General features: G+C 40.6%; 1 protein-coding gene across 1 annotated transcript in view; it reads right to left on the bottom strand.

The window, feature by feature from the left end:
* The window catches only part of USH2A (usherin), a gene marked incomplete at its 5' end in the record, with an annotated part of 394,535 nt that overhangs the window by 358,750 nt on the left and 16,915 nt on the right, over positions 1 to 18,870 (bottom strand). The window contains 6 exons of the mRNA XM_084868505.1: positions 822 to 915; positions 2,422 to 2,643; positions 3,118 to 3,302; positions 4,231 to 4,525; positions 6,002 to 6,065; positions 9,756 to 9,888. Coding sequence (XP_084724631.1) covers positions 822 to 915; positions 2,422 to 2,643; positions 3,118 to 3,302; positions 4,231 to 4,525; positions 6,002 to 6,065; positions 9,756 to 9,888 — 993 coding nt within the window. The remainder of the gene's footprint in view (positions 1 to 821; positions 916 to 2,421; positions 2,644 to 3,117; positions 3,303 to 4,230; positions 4,526 to 6,001; positions 6,066 to 9,755; positions 9,889 to 18,870) is intronic.

The raw sequence follows: 18,870 nt of genomic DNA, 5'->3' as shown, positions 1-18,870 counted from the left end.
AACACTATGCATAGTTACTACTATTTTATTGATATTCCCTATGTTTATTATTTTATACCCTGGAACTATTTTTATAACTGGCAATTTGTACTTTTAATCCCTTCTTTTTTACCCATTCCTCCCAACTCCCAATCTGACAACCATCAATTTATTCTCTGTATCTACGAGTTTGTTTCTGTTAGGTTTGTTCATTTATCTTGTTTCTAGATTTCAAATAGAAGTGAAATCATACACTATCTTTCTCTCTGTCTTATTTATATCCCTTAGCATAACACCCTCTAGGTCTATCCATGCTGTCACAAATGGCAACCACTGCTTTATTCATTCATTCACCAAAGGACACTCAGGTTATGTCTGTATCTTGGCTATTGCTAATAATGCTGCAATAGACACAGGGGTGCACATGTCTTTTCAAGAGTGCTTTGCATGTCTTCAGATAAATATCCAGAACTGAATCTGCTGGGTCATATGGTAGTTCTATTTATAATTTCTTGAAAAACCTACTCACTCTTGTTCATAGTTATTTTACAAATTAGGATAAAGCTGATGAAACAAGGAAAAATAATGAAACCCTCAAGGTTTAGTTTTATTAATTATTTCTCAGGGTTTCTTTTTAAAAAAGAAATTTTCAACATTATTGAGGGCTTTTATTTTTTCTGTAATTTTTTTCTAAGATAATTGACATTTCGGATTCTTATCAAATATTTTTATTCATACCTAGAAGATAGGCCAAAAGTTCTGGTAAATTTGAAGAATTTATATTCGCTACTTTTCAAGCTCCCCCCTCCTTTGGGGGCTTCCAAGCATAAAACAGCACTCACCTGAAGTCCCCCAGTGAAGCTTTCCGGAGAGCAGAGGCACTGATAGGGCTGGCTCCTCGTGTCACAGCTGTCGGCGTGACCGTGACATTGACACCTGCGAAGAGGAGCATCCGTCAGCCAGCTCCCTGGAAACAGCAGCTCAACTGTTAATACGTGTAAGGACCTGGGTATATACCCACTGTGTGAATTCAACAAGGGAGGTGAGAGTGTTAACACAAAAATCAACCTCTCTTTAGTCCTGTGGATATTCATGGAAACATATTTCTTAAAAATTATTTTTATTAATGTTTAGAGAAAGAGGAAGGGGAAGGAGAGAGAGAGAGAGAGATGAGAGCAGAAGGTTTCTTCCTACATGCCCCCTACAGGGAAGAGGGGTGGGGCATGTGCCTTAAACCAGGATTGGAAAGATCAGCCTTTTGGTCATCACTGGACATCATTCCAACCAACTGAGCCATGCTGGCCAGGACTCATGGAAAGTTTTAAATTAATCATGAAGTATTGAAGGAAGTTTCATCAATATCCAAACCACAGTGATGGTAAAGGAAATTTTCAAGCCTACCTGGGTTGTGTACACCTATATCCACCATGTGGCAAACTTGCCCAGGGAGAAGACATTTAATAAAACTATTCAAAACTTATAATTAAGACTAGCAGGTTTAGAATAAGTGGAAGGTTAAAGTTAACCAACTTTATTTTTTTTTCTTTCCAAAAATTGATTATTTAATTGTATTTTTTTAAATCATGCTATTACTTAATAAAGAAAGCTCACAGATGGGTATTCTGCATTGTTTTTGAAAGATGCACTGTCTTTACAGGACACACCATCCTACAGGGGTCCTCAAACTTTTTAAAGTGGGGGCCAGATCACGGTCCTTCAGAGAGTTGGAGGGCCGGACTATATGAACTACTAATTCCTACTGCAACACCTCGGCTGCGCTCACTGCCCAAAAAACCTGGCGGGCTGGATCAGACTCCTCTGAGGGCCACATGTGGCCCGCGGGCCGTAGTTTGAAGACCCCTGTAGTACAACCTAATTCTAAATGTAGTCTATTTGGTCACCATTTGCTGTGGAGCCCTTCACCCATTTATTTAAACATTGAGAGTCTACTTTTCAACTATGGTCAGACAGTTATACATTACTTAAGGCATATTAGATTATTCCTTTAAAGGAAAATAAATATTCTTCATAAAGTTATGAATTGTGAACTCAGGGAGACCAAGCCCAGTACTTACAAACTAACTGGTAGCACCATTATATCCCAAAATCAAACTCCTTCTCTTTGATTTTAAGAACACTTGAAAATTATAATCCAGAACACACCAATCAAAATATTTTATGTTATTTTTTAGTCAGACCCAGGTTATCATAACTTCTAAACCCAATACTTTGAAAACTGGTTTTATAGCTATGCGATCTTTTAGACAGAAAAGACTCACATACAAATCTTCCCTCCCAAAATCTTAAAGTAGGAAAGCATTTTAATACTTGAAGCTCGGGATGTGGCTTGCTCTAAAAGCTTAACTAACAGTTTTGAGTAAGTCTGACAACGATCTGGAAACCAAAATTCACAGTGAAAAGCACACCGCCGTGAACCCCTACCTCCCGGTGATGGTGACTTCGCTGACTGCGTAGTATCTGTGTCCGAGGCTGGCAGGAGTCTCCGTTGTGTAGTACTGTCCATGGAGATGAAGTCTTACTTGCGTGGCTTTTACAAACTCTTGAAGAGACTGAGTGTTATAGAAGTCATTGTATCCAGGACGATGATTCGGTCCAGGTGCTAGGAGGCTAAATGTGACATTGCCACGGGAATAGGGAGTCAAACTGTTGAGGAAAGATATTTGCAATCATGAGAAGCTGTTCATATTTTAGCCAAAACAAATCAGAACACCATATTATGTAACAGCTCAACTTCTTCATTCTGGGAAAAAATAGTTCAAAGATTTCATGTGCATGCAGGACCATCATGGAAAAACATAGTAAGACATTTCCTTGAGGACATCATAAAAATTCTACTGATACAGATAAATTGCTAAGCAATCTTAAAGTCAGATTATAAAGCACAGATGAGACTGGAGGCAAGAGATACTCTAAGGTCTTTACAGTAAGTTTAAACATCATTTAAAATCCAATGTTGGAAGGAATCCTAGACCAATTTGCCTCAAGAGATGGTGGTGAAGGGAAGACTCTACTAGCCTACTGACTTAAGTTTACCTGGAGGCTATTACCATCCCATAGTCTATATGAGAATTAACCCCTAAATGCCTTCAAAGAGAATGTTTTCAAAAATATCCATACTCTGAAAGCTGAAGACAGTTGACAGAATCGGAGTTTTCCAAATGTCCGTTGTTTTTCATTCCGAAAACACTGCAATTTCTAGCAAAATATTGCCAATCTTCCCACTCTAAGCTGTCTTCCTTCTTCCTCTGAATCCTTATTGCTGTTGGTTGTGGACTTAAGAACTGAACGATGATATAAAACACCTGGAAATGAGTAAGTTAATCATTACCATTGTTGTTTTTAAGTTTTAACCCATCAGTATAAATCAAACCATGGAATTGTTGCATTCAAATACAATGTTTGCTTCCTCATAATCACTATAAATATTCATAGACATTCAGAAATGCCACAGCCCTGGAGTAAAAGCAACATAACCTATCATTACATAGCTATGCATCTTCTCAAGGATTTTACAAATTACGGTGAAAATCAATATGAAGTTTGCTATAAAGAACATTACTTCCATGAAATTATTGGTATATGTTTCTCTCAAATAGTTATTTAAAATAAGCACCAGTTTTTTTTGTTTTTTTTTTATTAATTTGGTTACTTAACAAAATGAATGTTTCACAGTTTTGAATGATTTTTATAACAATCTCTAACAATTTAGGCCCTGCATATCTTCTTTTAGGAATGTCCACTTCATAAATTACTGAGGTAATGTTCAGTTTGCCTAGTTCAGGTTTTACCTTGAGGTAGTTTGAATTCTATAATTCAACCAAAGGGATGTTCAAGTTCTAACTGCTGGTGGCTGTGCATGTGACCTTATTTGGAAGTAGGGTCTTTGAAGATGTAATTAAGTTAGGAGTCTCAACAGGAGACCCTTCTGGAAGCAGGGTGGTCCTCACAAGAGGAGGAGGACGGAGAACTGGCAGTCAGAAACAGGAAGACGACCCTGGAACCTGGTGGCAGAGACGGAGTGATGCTGCCGTGAACCAAGTAACACCAGGAGCCACCAGGAGCTGGGAGAGGCAGGAAGGACCCGCCCTTACCCAGAAGAATAGTTTCATTCCTTCTGATCTTCAGAGCTCTGAGAGAATAAATGTCCGTTGCCTTAAGCCATTAAATTAGTGGCCCATTTACTGCAATAACCCACAGGAAATGAATACACACCAAATTGCTTCAAGTTACCTGGTACTGTCCATTTTCCAAATCTATTGAAAGAGTCACTCCTTGATGAAGCTGGGTGATGTTCGTAAACACACGGGAAACCCAGGCAGTCCCAACATCCTCATCGTTGACAAAAGAGAGAGGGTGGGCCTCGGGATGCAGCCGGGACACCCTGTCCCCCGTCGTGTCCTCTGCGTCGTTGGGAATGCAGAACCGCTGGCGCAGGGGATGGACCCGCGGGTGACTGCCCGGGCAGCGGCAGTGGGGCTGGCCGTGCAATGTGGGCAGAGCTCCAGCAAAGATGGCCCCAATCTCTCTGGAGGTCAAGAGGCAGACGGTGAGGACAAATACTCAACAGCCATAGATATTCTAGGGCAGAGGTCGCCAACGGGTGGTCCGTAGACCACTGTGGTCTGTAAGGTCCGAAAGGTTGGTGACCGCTGTTCTAAGGGATGTTACAAACAAATACCACTATGTTGATGTTTTCATTAGTATCTATTAAGCATTCATAATTTTTTTACACAGAACATAACACCAGATTCATCCCTGGCCCCATAAACATACTCATTCTCATAAAATGAAACACGCTCATTTTATTTAAAAAAAAAAAAAATTAAATTCTTAAGTTCTAGCATTTTCTATCATGAAGCATGCACAGTCCCTTGTCTGATTAGCAAGGTATGTTTTAAAATAGCATAATATTTTATGGTGCCTATTTGCAATATGCTTATTTGAATCACATAATATTTTACAGTGCCTATTGGTAATAAAAAAAGAAAGGTAATGTTCACTCAGGTTGTTAACTGACCACTGAGTGACCGATGACACATTGAAAGCAATGAGTTATGGATGCGTCTCCAGCTCATCCACAGGAAGTAAGACAACAGCATAACTTTCATCTGCTGCTGCTTCAGGGGAAGGGCCTCCAGCCAAGGCCATTTGTCAGCGGCTTCCTGTGACTCATCGGTACCGACGCTGGCACCTAGAACGCCCGGATGGCTACAGTTCATGTGGCAGCTGCCAAGAGCCGGAGAAGGAAGCCAGTTCCAGGCAGACAGACTTAACTTTTCCATTAAGGGCAATCTACCTGTTCTAGAACAAAATTAGTCATTGTGTGTGTGTGGGCATTCTTCCACGTGACACCTGTCCTCCATCTGAGGTAGGCCAATACCAGCAGCCAGGTCGAAGGAGAGACTCAGACTCCTGCCCTCAACCCTGGTGGGGAGTGGCGGAGGCAGGCAGCTATTCCATTCACTAAATCGCATTTAGTCACTTCATTCAATCTCATTGGCTATCGGGCTTTAAGTGGGACCAGAAGTGACTATTCAATGACATCTTTGCTCCCTGGAAAAACTCTATTCCCTCCAAATTACTACAAAACTGCTCTTCAGCCCTAGCTGGCTTGGCTCAGTGGATAGAGCACCAGCCTTCGGACTGAAGTGTCTCAGGTTCGATTCCGGCCAAGGGCACATGCCTGGGTTGTGGCTCGATCCCCAATGGGGGGTGTGCAGGAGGCAGCTGATCGATGATTCTCTCTCATCGTTGGTGTTTCTATCTCTCTCTCTCCTTCTCTCTCCCACTCTGAAATTAATAAAAAGAAATATGTTAAAAAAAAACAACAAATTAAAAGTACTGCTCTTCAGAAATGTGTTTTTTATTTTATTTTTCCATCATACTTTATCCCCTCTATGCCCTCCTCCACCCTAACACTAATCTTCATGCTACACTTACTTAAGTGAATTCAGCATTTAAGTTTATATCTCTGGAGTTTTATCATACCATGTCTGCTTACCTGTTTGTTAGTGCCACTTGGTATAATCGAAAATCTTGCATTCTTCCAACAAACTGCTCTAAACCTACAAAACACATACATATACATAGTATAATAAGTTTTATCAAGCAGTGGCTGACAAATATTCAAGTGGCATTCCTTTAAAGCAAAACAACTTTTAATCATGTACATATCACAGCCTTTTCAAACGCTTAGAGATCAATACATATGTTTTGCTAATTCCACATGAATAACATTAACATTCATAATTTCCTCCCTAGACATCATAAGTGAATACTTGGGCCAGTCTATCATCTACTGGCCCAACTTGTGATCTCTCTCCAGAAGTCCCCTCCCCAATTCCAACTTCTCTCCAGTTTATAAACCTGTAAATCTATCAGCCCATCAGCCCTAAATCTGATTGTCATCTGCTCCCAAGTGCAATTTTCAGAGCATCCGCAGTAGCGAGAGGAAGACTGCCCACTCTCTCATCCCACCTGGGTGGTTTCCAAGCTCCAGAGCACCAGCTGGAGTCTCCTCCCAACTTAGACTAACCAGGTGTTAGTCTAAGTTGGGAGGAAACCTTCAATGAATGAGGATAAACTAAAAACCTCCTACTCTGGAGTGTGAATTATTCACATGTCCATGGCATCCTAGCATAGTCTCAAAATTCCACCACCTTGTCACAGTTCTTCCAAGACACCAGTTCCAAGTCCAAGCTGCATTCAATTAGGTAACCTTTCAAGGTGGAGGGAGATATCAACCTTAAACCACACAACATGTTATTAATTCATTTAGCAGATATTTATTTAAGGTTTACCAACAGCTAAGTCCAAGAGACTGGGAAGAGAAAAAAAGTAAAACAACTACCACCTCTATGGTTTTCGTTACATTGCCAATTATGAGAACAACTTAAAAATGGCAACGTTCTAGCTGGCGTTTGATTATGAGGACACAAGATGGGGTGGGATGTAATGAATAATGCCAAATCAACTATTAAGTGGGGGTTTTCAAATATTAAATTTAGAGCAACGACCAATGCACCAAATGAGCACATCCTCGAATGCGTTTGTTTCTTAATTATTCCCTTTTTTAATTTGTCTTAATGATAGAGAACATGGGAGCGCTCAGTGCTCAGCTCCCTGCGGTGCCCGGGAGGAAAGTGGGGCAGAGCTAGGGCATCCTATGAATAAGAGATGCAGAGTAAGCCTAGCTCACCGGACGGTCTGAGGCTGCTCTCAGGAGAGCTGGAAGAAAACACTCTGCATGAACTGACACGTGTTGCTTGACATGATGTAAGGTGTTCTATTCGTTTATTAAAAAACCTGCCTGGCCAAGTAAGATTTTCCTGTTGGTGTGCATTATATGCATGTATTTCATATGCATTATTATGTATGCATTATCGTTATAGTATGCATGTATGCATGCAATATGATTTATATATGTATATAGTACATATGTGTGTATATGTACCTTATATGTACTCAGCATACGTCTACATAGTCCATGAATATGTGTACAAGGCTTTGTGGAAAGACAAGGCCAGCTGTAACAGAAACTGTCACTGGCAACATATTTTTCAGAAAGTTATGCTATGTAGAGATGAGACTTGAAGAAAAAGTCTGAGGCAGCCAACACACTAGTGAAGGCCGGGTGCAGACATGGGGAAACATGGAAGCCTGGCCCGTGGTCTCCTCCAGGCCCTCTGTGGAGATCCCCGTGTTGGACCACATCTGCCCCAAAGCAGACAGCCGGCCTGGCCTATACAATAGCACCTTGAATGCAGCTCGCAGCCACGATAATCTCCTCTGAATGAAACCATCTCAGGCATGGGCAAGAGTATGGAGGACAGTGACTTCATTTTTTAAAAATTATTATTATTTAAAGAAAAGGAGCAAGTGAGAAAGAATATGACTTGTAATACGTCCAGGGGAACCTTCTGGGCCCATCTCCTTCCTGATTAGAGAGGTGGCATGGGCCTGGCTCATTAGGCGGAAGTAATGAGCCAGACGATGTGCCATCTCTGATTAGAGAAAAGATACAGTAGGTACAACTATACCTATAAATTGATGGAATAAAGAGAAAATTTATTTTTAAATATTCTTTCCTCCTTCAGTTCTGTGATGCTTGGAACTTAAGGAACTTAAGGGGAAAGCCATAATAAGAACTAAGTAACATTTGAAATAAACCCTTTCCAATGGTTTATTTTGTAACCGGAAATTAAATTTGCTTCCACACAGTTTGGAAGTGGATAGCACACTACCCTTTTGAAGCATGGATACCACAGTTTGGACACTGACATATGAGCAACTCATTTCAAGCCCAGCATGCATCGCGGACAAATTTATGGGGCTATTGAATACTTTGAGCAATACTTTGAGCAATAAAACACTCTCAGAAGTTCTAATGGGGATTAAATATTGAAACAAGGCTCCTAAGATTTAATGTGTTATTAAGAAATTCTGCATGCAGAGAACTTTATAAAATTCTTCACTATACTAATTACTGATATAGATGAAAAATTCATCAAACTGGCTACTTAATACTTATGTGTTATGTTGCACCCATGTTTATGCCTTTCTTAAAATTTTTGAATATTTTTAAATGCTTCCCAAAAACTGGAAAGAAGACATGCTGAGCATAACATTCTTAACATGTATAAGCTTTTACAAATAAGAAAGAAACTCCAGGGTATGGATACAAACACACAGCAAATGAAATGCAAACGATAAAGACACATGGAAAGCTACTCAAACTTACGAATGGCCAAATAATTTAAAGAGGCATCCGACAATATTTTTCAATGAGAAAAATGGCAAAGGTGAAAAAAAACAAATAACTTCTAAGGTCAGCTACTGTTTAAGAAAGAAAGTATTTGCCCATATTTTAAAATATGGACAACAGGAAGTAGCCTGTTGTTATGCACGAGGGCAATCTGTCTAATATGCATTAAAATATAAGATGACCATATACTTCAACCTAATTTCTATGGACTTATGCTAGGAAAATAAATATAGTAATATTAACAATAGCATTAAATCTCAATATGGTTTAGTATATACAAGGCCCAGTTATAGTTATACATTTATTCAATAAATATTGAACAACTACTATATGCCAAATGCTAGGAAAATAGTTATGCTTTTCATGACATACCTCATGCGATCCTCAGATGAAACTGTAGTATCATTATCATCTTCATCATCATCATTTTAATTTGGGATAATTACAGTTTAGAGACATTAGTCAGATGACTCAGGTCACGTGGCTACTAAGTGGGGAGATGGGATTTGAACTCAGGTACACTGATACCAAAATTTAAGGTCTTAAGGAACTCCACTATCAGACAACTGCTCAAATGTGTGCATGTGTGTGTATGTACATTTGTACATATCATTGTGTGTGTATGTGCATACGAGATCAATAATATAAATACATATACACAGTGTTTTCTATCAAATAACTGCCAATACCAAAATATTAGAAATAACAGATGCTTAATAAAAACAAGTATAAAAAGTTTTTGTTATAGCTATACAATCATGCACACTGCAGTTTTAAATGAGAAGGCATGTTAACATGAAAAGTTGTCTATAACATATAGAGGGGAAGTATTTTTAAATGTCTCAAAGAAAGCATTTGTACTGTAATTTCATTTTGGAAAATTTGTATTTATAACCCTATTCCTAGGTATATGTACTAAAATTTTCAAGTATTATTTTTGACACAGTAACAATACAATCAAATAAATGATTTTCTGAAGGCAGAATCTTACCATTGAAACTCTGTCCTATCCATGTAGCACCAGAGGCAAAGTCTACAACTGGACCACTTAGAGTTTGTGAGTCAAAAGCTGTGCTGTCCTCCTCCAAACCATTGATGAAGAAACTGATCTTTGTCTGATGCACCTGGAAGACATTATCACCGTCATTAGTTTAATGGCGTATCCTTTAATTTTGTGATAACTACATTTCAGTAGTCTTTCTCAAGTTAATTTTCTACTTCTCCATTTTCTTCAGTTGGTAGGACAAAAGAATTTATTTGAATGGTTCAATGATGTATGTCTGCGTTTATATAACTAGGTATAAGCCTGCATATTATAGTCTTGGACTGTGATGGTACCTACCAGTACATTCACTGGCTCACACAATTGTTTGTCCTGTATATTTATCAGCTCTGACAGTCACCCTTTTATAAATTTTTGAAGATACGTGGTTTCTTTAATTACTAAAAGTGGCATATCCATATTTGGAAAATAAACAAAAATGAATACAAAAATGAAAAATAGTCACAACCAGATATTCCAAATATGTATGTATGTGTGACATAGATATGATTCAATTTAAGTTGCTAATGCAAAATGCTTCATATAAATATTTACTTTCTCAGGTGTTAATAATTCTCAGCTGTACCCTCCCAACATAGAATAAAAATAAATTTGCCGATCTTTTTTTAGGCTAATTATTCTAGCAACCTAATAACTCTCCACACAGGCATTAGCAAACTTCCTCTGTAAACAGCCAGAAAGTAATTTTCTTTTATTTGCAAGCAAATGATTTTGTGGCTCAAACAATCCAGGTCACAACTGTTCAGTTCTGCGGCTGTAATAGGAAACCAGCCAGAGACACACATCAATGACTGAGCACAATGTCTCCCAGTAAAACTTCCTAGAAACAGGTGGCCAGCAGGCTTGTTGCATGGGTTCTGGCCTGGTGATCCCCTGATGCACACCACTCAGCCTCATGAAATTTTTGTTTGTGTGTAGTGATCCCTGAGTAGCAATGCAAAGTGTCATAGAGATGACTTCATAGATGGTATCTCTAGAAAATCCTCAATGATTGCAACCTTTCAAATAAACTGATAGGCTGTTTGGACCTCAACTGTACTCTCTACAAATGGTCCTATTTAACTGCTTTTAAGTTAAATGTAAAAGGAGTCACCAAAACCGGTTTGGCTCAGTGGAGAGAGCATCCGCTTGGGGACTGACGGGTCCCGGGTTCGATTCCAGTCAAAGGTATGTACCTTGGTTGTGGGCACATCCCCAGTAGGGAGTGTGCAAGAGGCAGCTGATCAATGACTCTCTCTCATCGATGTTTCTAACTCTCTATCTCTCTTACTTCCTCTCTGTAAAAAATCAATAAAATATATTTATTACCATATTTCTCGGTATATGTACTAAAATGTAAAAGAAATCATAGATACTCTAATTAGTCCAGGGGCTGACTTACAAACAAAAGCTGGTGAAATGGATGGGGTCAGGAAAGAGAGAGAAATTTAATGTCTTGTAGTTGGAATGTTTAGAGACTGACATTTTTAATAAAAAAATATATCAAATCATAGCATTCAATTGCTATTCTATTAAAATTGCCACACAAAAAAACGATGCAAACAAACAATTCTCCAGCATCTTTAAGTCATGTGTCTGCCTTAGGAACCCTTGAACAAACCTTCCCAAAACAAAACAAACAAAAAATCTGAATATTAACAAAAAAAATTACTTGGGGATATTAATTCATAGAACATTTTCTACTATGGCTTTTCTCCATTCTATCAACCTCTTTCATTTACATCGGGTTCTTTCTTAAACCCGCTTCCCCAATGTTGCCTTTTACTGGTTTGTAAAACAAAGCTTTAACATAAAGACCTAAACACACTCACACGCCAACTCCTATGGGTCTGAATGTCTACCTCCCCGCTGAGGGAGAGGAACTGTATTTTCATTTTATTTATTTATTTATTTTTGCATCCCATTTTTTACAGCCTGTTACTGTCATTTGGTGTTTGACTGTTATCATTATAAAAGATACCGGCTTTTCTCCTTTGTTATTTGTAGCATTATCTCATGTTTTACAACATCTCTGAGCAGCACGCGGGGCAACATGAAATATCACTCGTGGAAAGTTCTCGATGGTATTAATGCATAAAAAAAGAATGTGGTTCCCTCTCCACTGTCTGCCCAGCCAAAAGCTGATGAACAGCCAATTTTCCTTTATCACATTAGCACAGCCATGAGGGAAGCCCATTTGTTCTAGTCAGCTACACTAAAGATACTATTACCAATCTAACATATACATGTTTTATATCAGCAGTATTCTCAGAGCATGAGCGCGCCGGCCATATATTAACACTAGCATGACAGTTTATTTAAGAAAAGAAAATTGTCTCTGTAGAGGGACAGAAGTTAGAAATGTATGGCGAAAGCTCAGTGTCACTGGTCTAATAAAGGCCATAATTCTCCAGGCTTGCTTTATGGCAGGTAACACTCCTGTGACGGTTCTGTCATATCATTCAAATAGAAATGTTGTCTTTTACAAGTTTAAGTGCACCTTTATTTGGAGGCAGATAGAAAGCGTGCTTTTGATTTTCTCTGTTCACTGTATTATATCTGCAGTCAAGAGTTCAGGACCTTCTTCTTCCCCCCCCCCCCCTTTCTTTTTTATCAACTCATCACATATTTGCTTGGTGGAAGGATTCGGTGTCACATGCAGTGAATTCTACGAGGTTTTCACTTCCTTGGTGCTTAAAAAAAATGATTAAGGATGATCCCAAGACACTCTGGCCCGCTGTTCCTCCCCCCTACCACGTGCCTTCCTGTAAGTGGGATGACCCCTTTGGTGCTCCGTGCCTCGATTTATATGCCAAGATTCTCTGAACCACTTTGCAATTCTGGTTCGGGGCCCTGTCCCGGGAGAACCGAGAAAACTGAGGTGGCTTTTTGCAATAGCTCATTCCGATGACCCCCTTGCCGGCTATTTAGGGGGATAGAAATCTATGCGATAGAATCCCTGGTTTGTGAAAAGACAGCCCTTTTCCACCCGTCTCGTTCTCTTCCCCTGTGAGAATTAAGAGAGTTCACCCACGTTCCTTGCTGTGGCTGGAAGGAATGAAGTGGTAACATCAGTAGCAGCTGCAGAAAAGCCTTAGACCCTTCCTAAGAAATCCAAAATCACACTGGGGAAAAAAAAGACACGCCTTCATTCATTCTCTCAGGGTTTCACATTTTAGTTTAGCCTCTTTGGTCTGGTTTGTATCCTTGAGATATAGAATGTAAGCATTCGCTTGAGCACAAGAGTGTGTTAGATTTTTTTAAGTACAATTCCTGGCCACTCTTATGTGAGTATAATTCAAAATTCCCGAACATCATACAGTAGATATCTGAGAAACTACCAAGGGGGAAAAATGCAACTAAGCCCACCTGGACTACAATCAACGCCCACAATCACCGGTGCTACTGCAAGGTCAAATCCTGGTTGCTCCTGTAGGCCTGCTAGCCACCAGCACCGAGGGGGTGGGGTGGGGAAAACCCTGGCGGAGTGAGTACCTGCTCAGACTTCCTGGCCTGGGAAATCATTTTATCCTTTTCCTGTCATCTGGATCCTCCCAATTTAAATGCAATTCAATAAGGCGTCACCCCATACCCACCCTGGCCCTATGAGGCAGACCAAGAGAATGAAATCATCTTCCTTTCTCTCAAGGAGCCCGTATGTATCAAACAGCACAGTTGGTCGGGCTTCTCACACTGTCCCTCTGCAGAGCTGTTACCCCAAAATGAGGATCCAGGGGTTCGTCCCATGGCTCCAGTATTCTGCTTCTGCAGGTTTGGGGAGAGCTTTTGTCTTTGAACAAACCTGCACAGACTCTGTCATGGAATAGGTATTCGGACTGTCTGGTGAGATCTCAATGGTTAGAACTGGGGCTAGATGAATGGAAAGATACCACCTTATAACAAACATAAGCCCCAGCTCTAACCACTAAGGTCTCACCCAACAACCTGCGTACCTTTTCCAAGACAGAGTCTGTGCAGGTGCAAAGAAAGGTGTCCTTCTCCCATGACTTCTGAATATACATGTTTAGTTTCTGCAATGTTTCAATACAGCATGGCTTGCGATCTCTCTCCTCTTAAAATGTGGCTCCAGAAACACTCCAATCTCTATGAGTGGTCTGACTTGCCACATTAAAACAGGATTATCACCTTAACCTATTCCAAAATCGCCTGTGAGATTTTTGGCAATGACGTCACGCAGCCCAAAGGGATACACTGGGTAGAGCTGACCATGGGCTAAAATACTGACTTTTTTCCACTCGCTGCCCTGCCGAGGCAGGACCACCCGTTCTGTGGAGCCAAGGACAGGGCTTTCCATTTACCCGCATTACAGCTCATCTTGTTCCATTCAGCCCGTCGCGCCGGGCTGTCAAAATCTTTTTGAACGCTCCGTCTGCCATCCAGAGTATTTACCATCCTCCGGATCTGTGTCATTTGCAAATTTGATGAGCGTGCCCTACGTGCCGGGCAGATGCTCGATAACTGCGAACTGATTGATTGGCTAATTGATACTCCAAAAATAAAACCACCAGCACCGTCTCCGCTGGGTCACAATTCTGAGCCATAGAAGGGCACCATTTCTGAAGAGATGAAATATGTCACATGGGGACTCTTCGCCTTTGCAGCGTGACCTTGCTCCTCACTCACAGGAGTCTTCCTCTAATTATTTCATTATAAATAAATCCTCCAATCTATTTCATTTCTGTTATTAAGCCATCTCTCTCTCTCTGTCTGTCTCTCTGGCTTAATAGCAGAAAAGGTGGTGAGCAGTGAGTGGGAAAAATATATATATAATATTTTTAAAAAAAGCAGTTGAGGCAATTAGATTAATCACAGGGGATGACCACAAATATCTGTGATGTGCACATGTCCTCATTACTATGTTGAATCACTGAATAACTGCTTTTAGCTTCTTTCTCTCTCTCTCTTTTTTTTAATACACATTATTGATTTTTTTTTAACAGAGAGGAAGGGAGAGGGATAGAGTTAGAAACATCGATGAGAGAGAAACATTGATAAGCTGCCTCCTGCACACCCCTTACTGGGGATGTGCCCGCAACCAAGGTACCTGCCCTTGACCAGAATCAAACCTGGGACCCTTTAGTCCTCAGGCTGATGCTCTATCCACTGAGCCAAACCAGCTAGGGCCAGCTTCTTTCTTTTTGACTATAGGAAAGATGCATAGGAAATTGTCTTCATACACAGACATGGTCCTCAAAGATATATATTGTTTGTTTTTGTTTCTATTTTTTATTTCCCATGAGCACATATATTCTGTTTTAACACTCAGTCCTCTTCCTGGACCCCCATTTCCCGGAACTCCTGTCCTTGCCTTCCCCCAACCCTCCACAACCCCCTTCCACACACACACACACACACACACACACACACACACACATTTCTGTTTTTTCCTCTCTGAGCAACTCAGACAAGCCGGGCCAGGGAGTGATCTATGCCTGAGTGTGCCACATTTTCTGAGAGCCTCTGATCTTCTGGGTTTGCTGTTCTCCCTGGATATCCATTCACGCTCTCCCCACATTACAACTTCCTACAACAAGCCTCCAATGTAATCAATCTCTAAAAATTTCACAGAGGAACGCAAGCAGTTTCCTTTGTCCTGATTTGGAGGGATATGAAACTGTCATGACTGCTTCTTCCCAAACTATTCAATTACTCTCTTCTTCTCTCCACTTCAAAAAAGAAAAGCTCTTACTTCACACATACAGATGATGGAAAACCCGCCAATGGTGTGATTTACTGTCGATTTCCTGGGTAATAGGGGTAGATCGGAATCCCTTTCTGTAGATACTGCAAATCCAGAGGTCCTGCTTTCAGAATAGATCCAAAATCCACTCACTGTTCACCACCTCGCCTGCTACACTCTAGCCTGAGCCACCACCTCCTGCTCCCCTGGATTTCTGCACTGGCCTCCTAACTAGCCTCCCTGATACACTCTGTGAGCCCCGGACAGCACCCCGAGAGTTCTTTGATAAAACACAATGAGAGCATGTCAGTCTCATCTCCAGTTACCTCTGGCTTATTTCCTGATAGGATGGCCTATGCTCTCTGTTCTGGCTACGCTTCCATCTTCAGATATTCCAGGCACTTATTTCCCTCAAATCCTTGTATTTTCTATTTCCACTCATTGACGTTGTTTCTACAGTCACTTGCTGGCTTATTCCTTCACATCCTCCAGATATGTTCTCAAACGTCACTTTATCAGAAGCTCTCCTAGTTACCTGATCTATATTACAGCCCGCAATCCTTACTAACCCCCTATCCTATACAATTATTCTCTTTATCCACACCTAATGTATTGCATATTTCATTTATTTTTCTTTTTTACTGTTAGTCCCCCTTTCCCTGCCCGGAATATACACTCCACTAGAAGAGGTTTTTACTTTGCTTTTGCTGTGTTATTCACTGCTGTTCTCTCATTTCCTGGAAGAGTAATAATAGCAACTTTTAGAAACTCACTAAATTTTCATGTAAATTAAGTAAAGTAGGGAAGTGGAGAAGATAGGGAATAAGTCAGTTGTAGGAAAGGGTAAAACATAAGAAACAATAAAATGAAAAGAAGCTTCAAAGTTACCCCAAGTCTTTCATTTATGCTGATCATTCCCTCTGTGTTGAGTTTTAAATCGCCTCTCCTTTTCCCCAGATCTCTGCCAGTTGTTTAAATCTCTCTAAATTTTAGTGATAAAGTTGCATACAATTAAGTCACCTAAAGCCTGAAGAAGGATAATAAAAGGTGGGTTTCTGTTTCCATTGCCAGGGAGTGAGCCAAAGCCCTACCAGAGTGTGAACTCACTCCTGACCCCACGTCAGAGGGTCATCAATCAAGCTCTCAGCATGGAGATGGACGTACAGGAAATCATTCTGTGAGCAGTCCAAAACCTAGCCCGTGCCAGGACTCGATTGATGTCGTAAAGATCCTGAGAGTCATTTGTAAGTTGAAGTGGAATCTTGCCAACAGTTAGTTTCCTTTCTTTTTTTCCCCTTCACAACAACAAATCGTGAGATAGTGTCATCAATTTGGGGAAAAGTGAGAGAGGTAATTTAGACATTCACATCGCCATCTGAAGAACACAGTACTAGCAATTAGGTGACCAGATTCAAGCAATAAGCTTTCAAAACAACAACGTGTGGCAGTTACAACAAACTCTGACATCCATTTAAAAAATGTTTTTATTGGTTAGAGAGAGAGAGGAAGGGAATGGGAGAGAGAAAAACATTGAGAGTGAAAGATCACCAATTAGCTGCCTCCTACACACCCCCTACCAGGGATCTAGCCCACAGTCTAGGCATGTGCCTTGACTGGGAACAGACCCAGTGACCTCTTGGTTCATGAATCAGCACTCAACCACTGAGCCACACCAGTCAGATTCTGGCATCCATTTTTTTTTTTTTTAACGACTCTGTTTCTACTTCCCATTTTCACCATTTACTTGGATAAAGCTGACCTGATTTAAAAAAAAAAAAAAAAAAAAAAAAAAAGTCCTTCAGTGCAGACCAAATTTTTCTGCATGGAGTATCCCATGTAAGTTAAACTATCTAAGACCAACATTATGCCATTTAGGCAATTTTCTTCAGATACAGAACATTATATAATTACTAGAGGCCTGATGCACGAAATCCATGCAAGAGTAGGCCTTCCTTCTCCTGGCTGCTGGCACCAGCTTCCCTCTGGCACCCGGGACCTGGGCTTCCCTCCAGCCGCCAGCAAGCACCTGGGACCCGGGTTTCCCTCGCAGCCCTGGCTTTGTCTGGAAGGTCATCCAGAAGGACATTGAGTCTAGTTAGCATATTATGCTTTTATTATTATAGATGAGACCAGGAGTTTTGGGTATAAGAGTTGTGGGAGTCCAGTCTGCCCTCTCCAGGCGGGTTGAAGTACCTTAGCAGTTAATGTGGTCGATCCTGCTTGGGCAGTGACGTCAGTAGGCAGACATAGGATCTGTTAAGCAATCAACAATACCCTATGCAGATCCTCAAGTGTTAAAGTCTATTTTAAAGCAACACTTCCCAAATGTGTCTCAGGGTTTGCAATGCTCTGTGCTAACAGAGACAGACGTGAAGGACCTTATTTGAACATTTAACCTAAAAAGACATCTCCACCCACCCTCCCTCTCTCTTCCCTCTCCCCCGTTTTTTACACTGTCTGCATTAGGGATGATGAGGCAAGATTCTGGTGTGAGAATCCAACTCAAATATCTCCCTGAGTGCATCAGGCTCTCCTGGCTCTCTGATCTTGAGTGAGGTCCTGTGATATTTATCTTTCTCTGACTGACCTATTTCACTTCTAGGAATATATCCCAAGAAAACAGGAACACCCATCAGAAAGGACATATGCACCCCTATGTTCATAGCAGCACAATTCACCATAACTGAGATTTGTAACTGCCTAAGTGCCCATCAGCAGATGAGTGGATCAGAAAACTGTGGTACAACTACACAATGGAATACTCTGCTGCTCTAAAAAAGAAGGAATTCTTACCGTTTGCAATGGCAGGGATAGAACTAGAGAGCATTATACAAAGCAAAATAAGCCAGAGAAAGCTAAATATTATATAATTTTTCTATAAATGTTTTCCATTCTCAGGCGATCACTCTAAAATGATACATAAGCATCTCCTCCTTAAGGCTTTTATCTTTCACTGGAAATCCAGTAAAGCTCTCTCTTTTGGTTCTGCTCCTTCTTAGTTCTGGTTGTCAGTAACCAACTAACTTGGTTGCTTTTGTCATTTTGCAATGTAAAAAATGCCCACCCTTTGTTATTTTAATATTTTGCCTTCAAATGGAAATTTCAAATGCACAAAGGGATTCCCAGTTATTTAAGACTCAGAGGATGCATTTTTGTTGTGAATGCAGTGAACAAGAAAACGCCTCACTTCCACCATGAAAGCAGCTTTCTTACCTGTCACCAGGCATTTGCATGGCCTGGTTCTCAGGCAGAGCGAAATGCAAATGCCATGTTAACAGAGAGAGGAATCAAAGAGTGACATGGAGGACAAGCCCCAGCTACAACCTACATAGTGTGTCACAGGCGGCAATGAAACTCCTGCTG

Source organism: Pipistrellus hanaki (assembly GCF_964339955.1).
Source record: "Pipistrellus hanaki genome assembly, chromosome: 20".
Taxonomy (NCBI): domain Eukaryota; kingdom Metazoa; phylum Chordata; class Mammalia; order Chiroptera; family Vespertilionidae; genus Pipistrellus; species Pipistrellus hanaki.
This window is presented reverse-complemented; position numbering and strand designations above follow the sequence as displayed.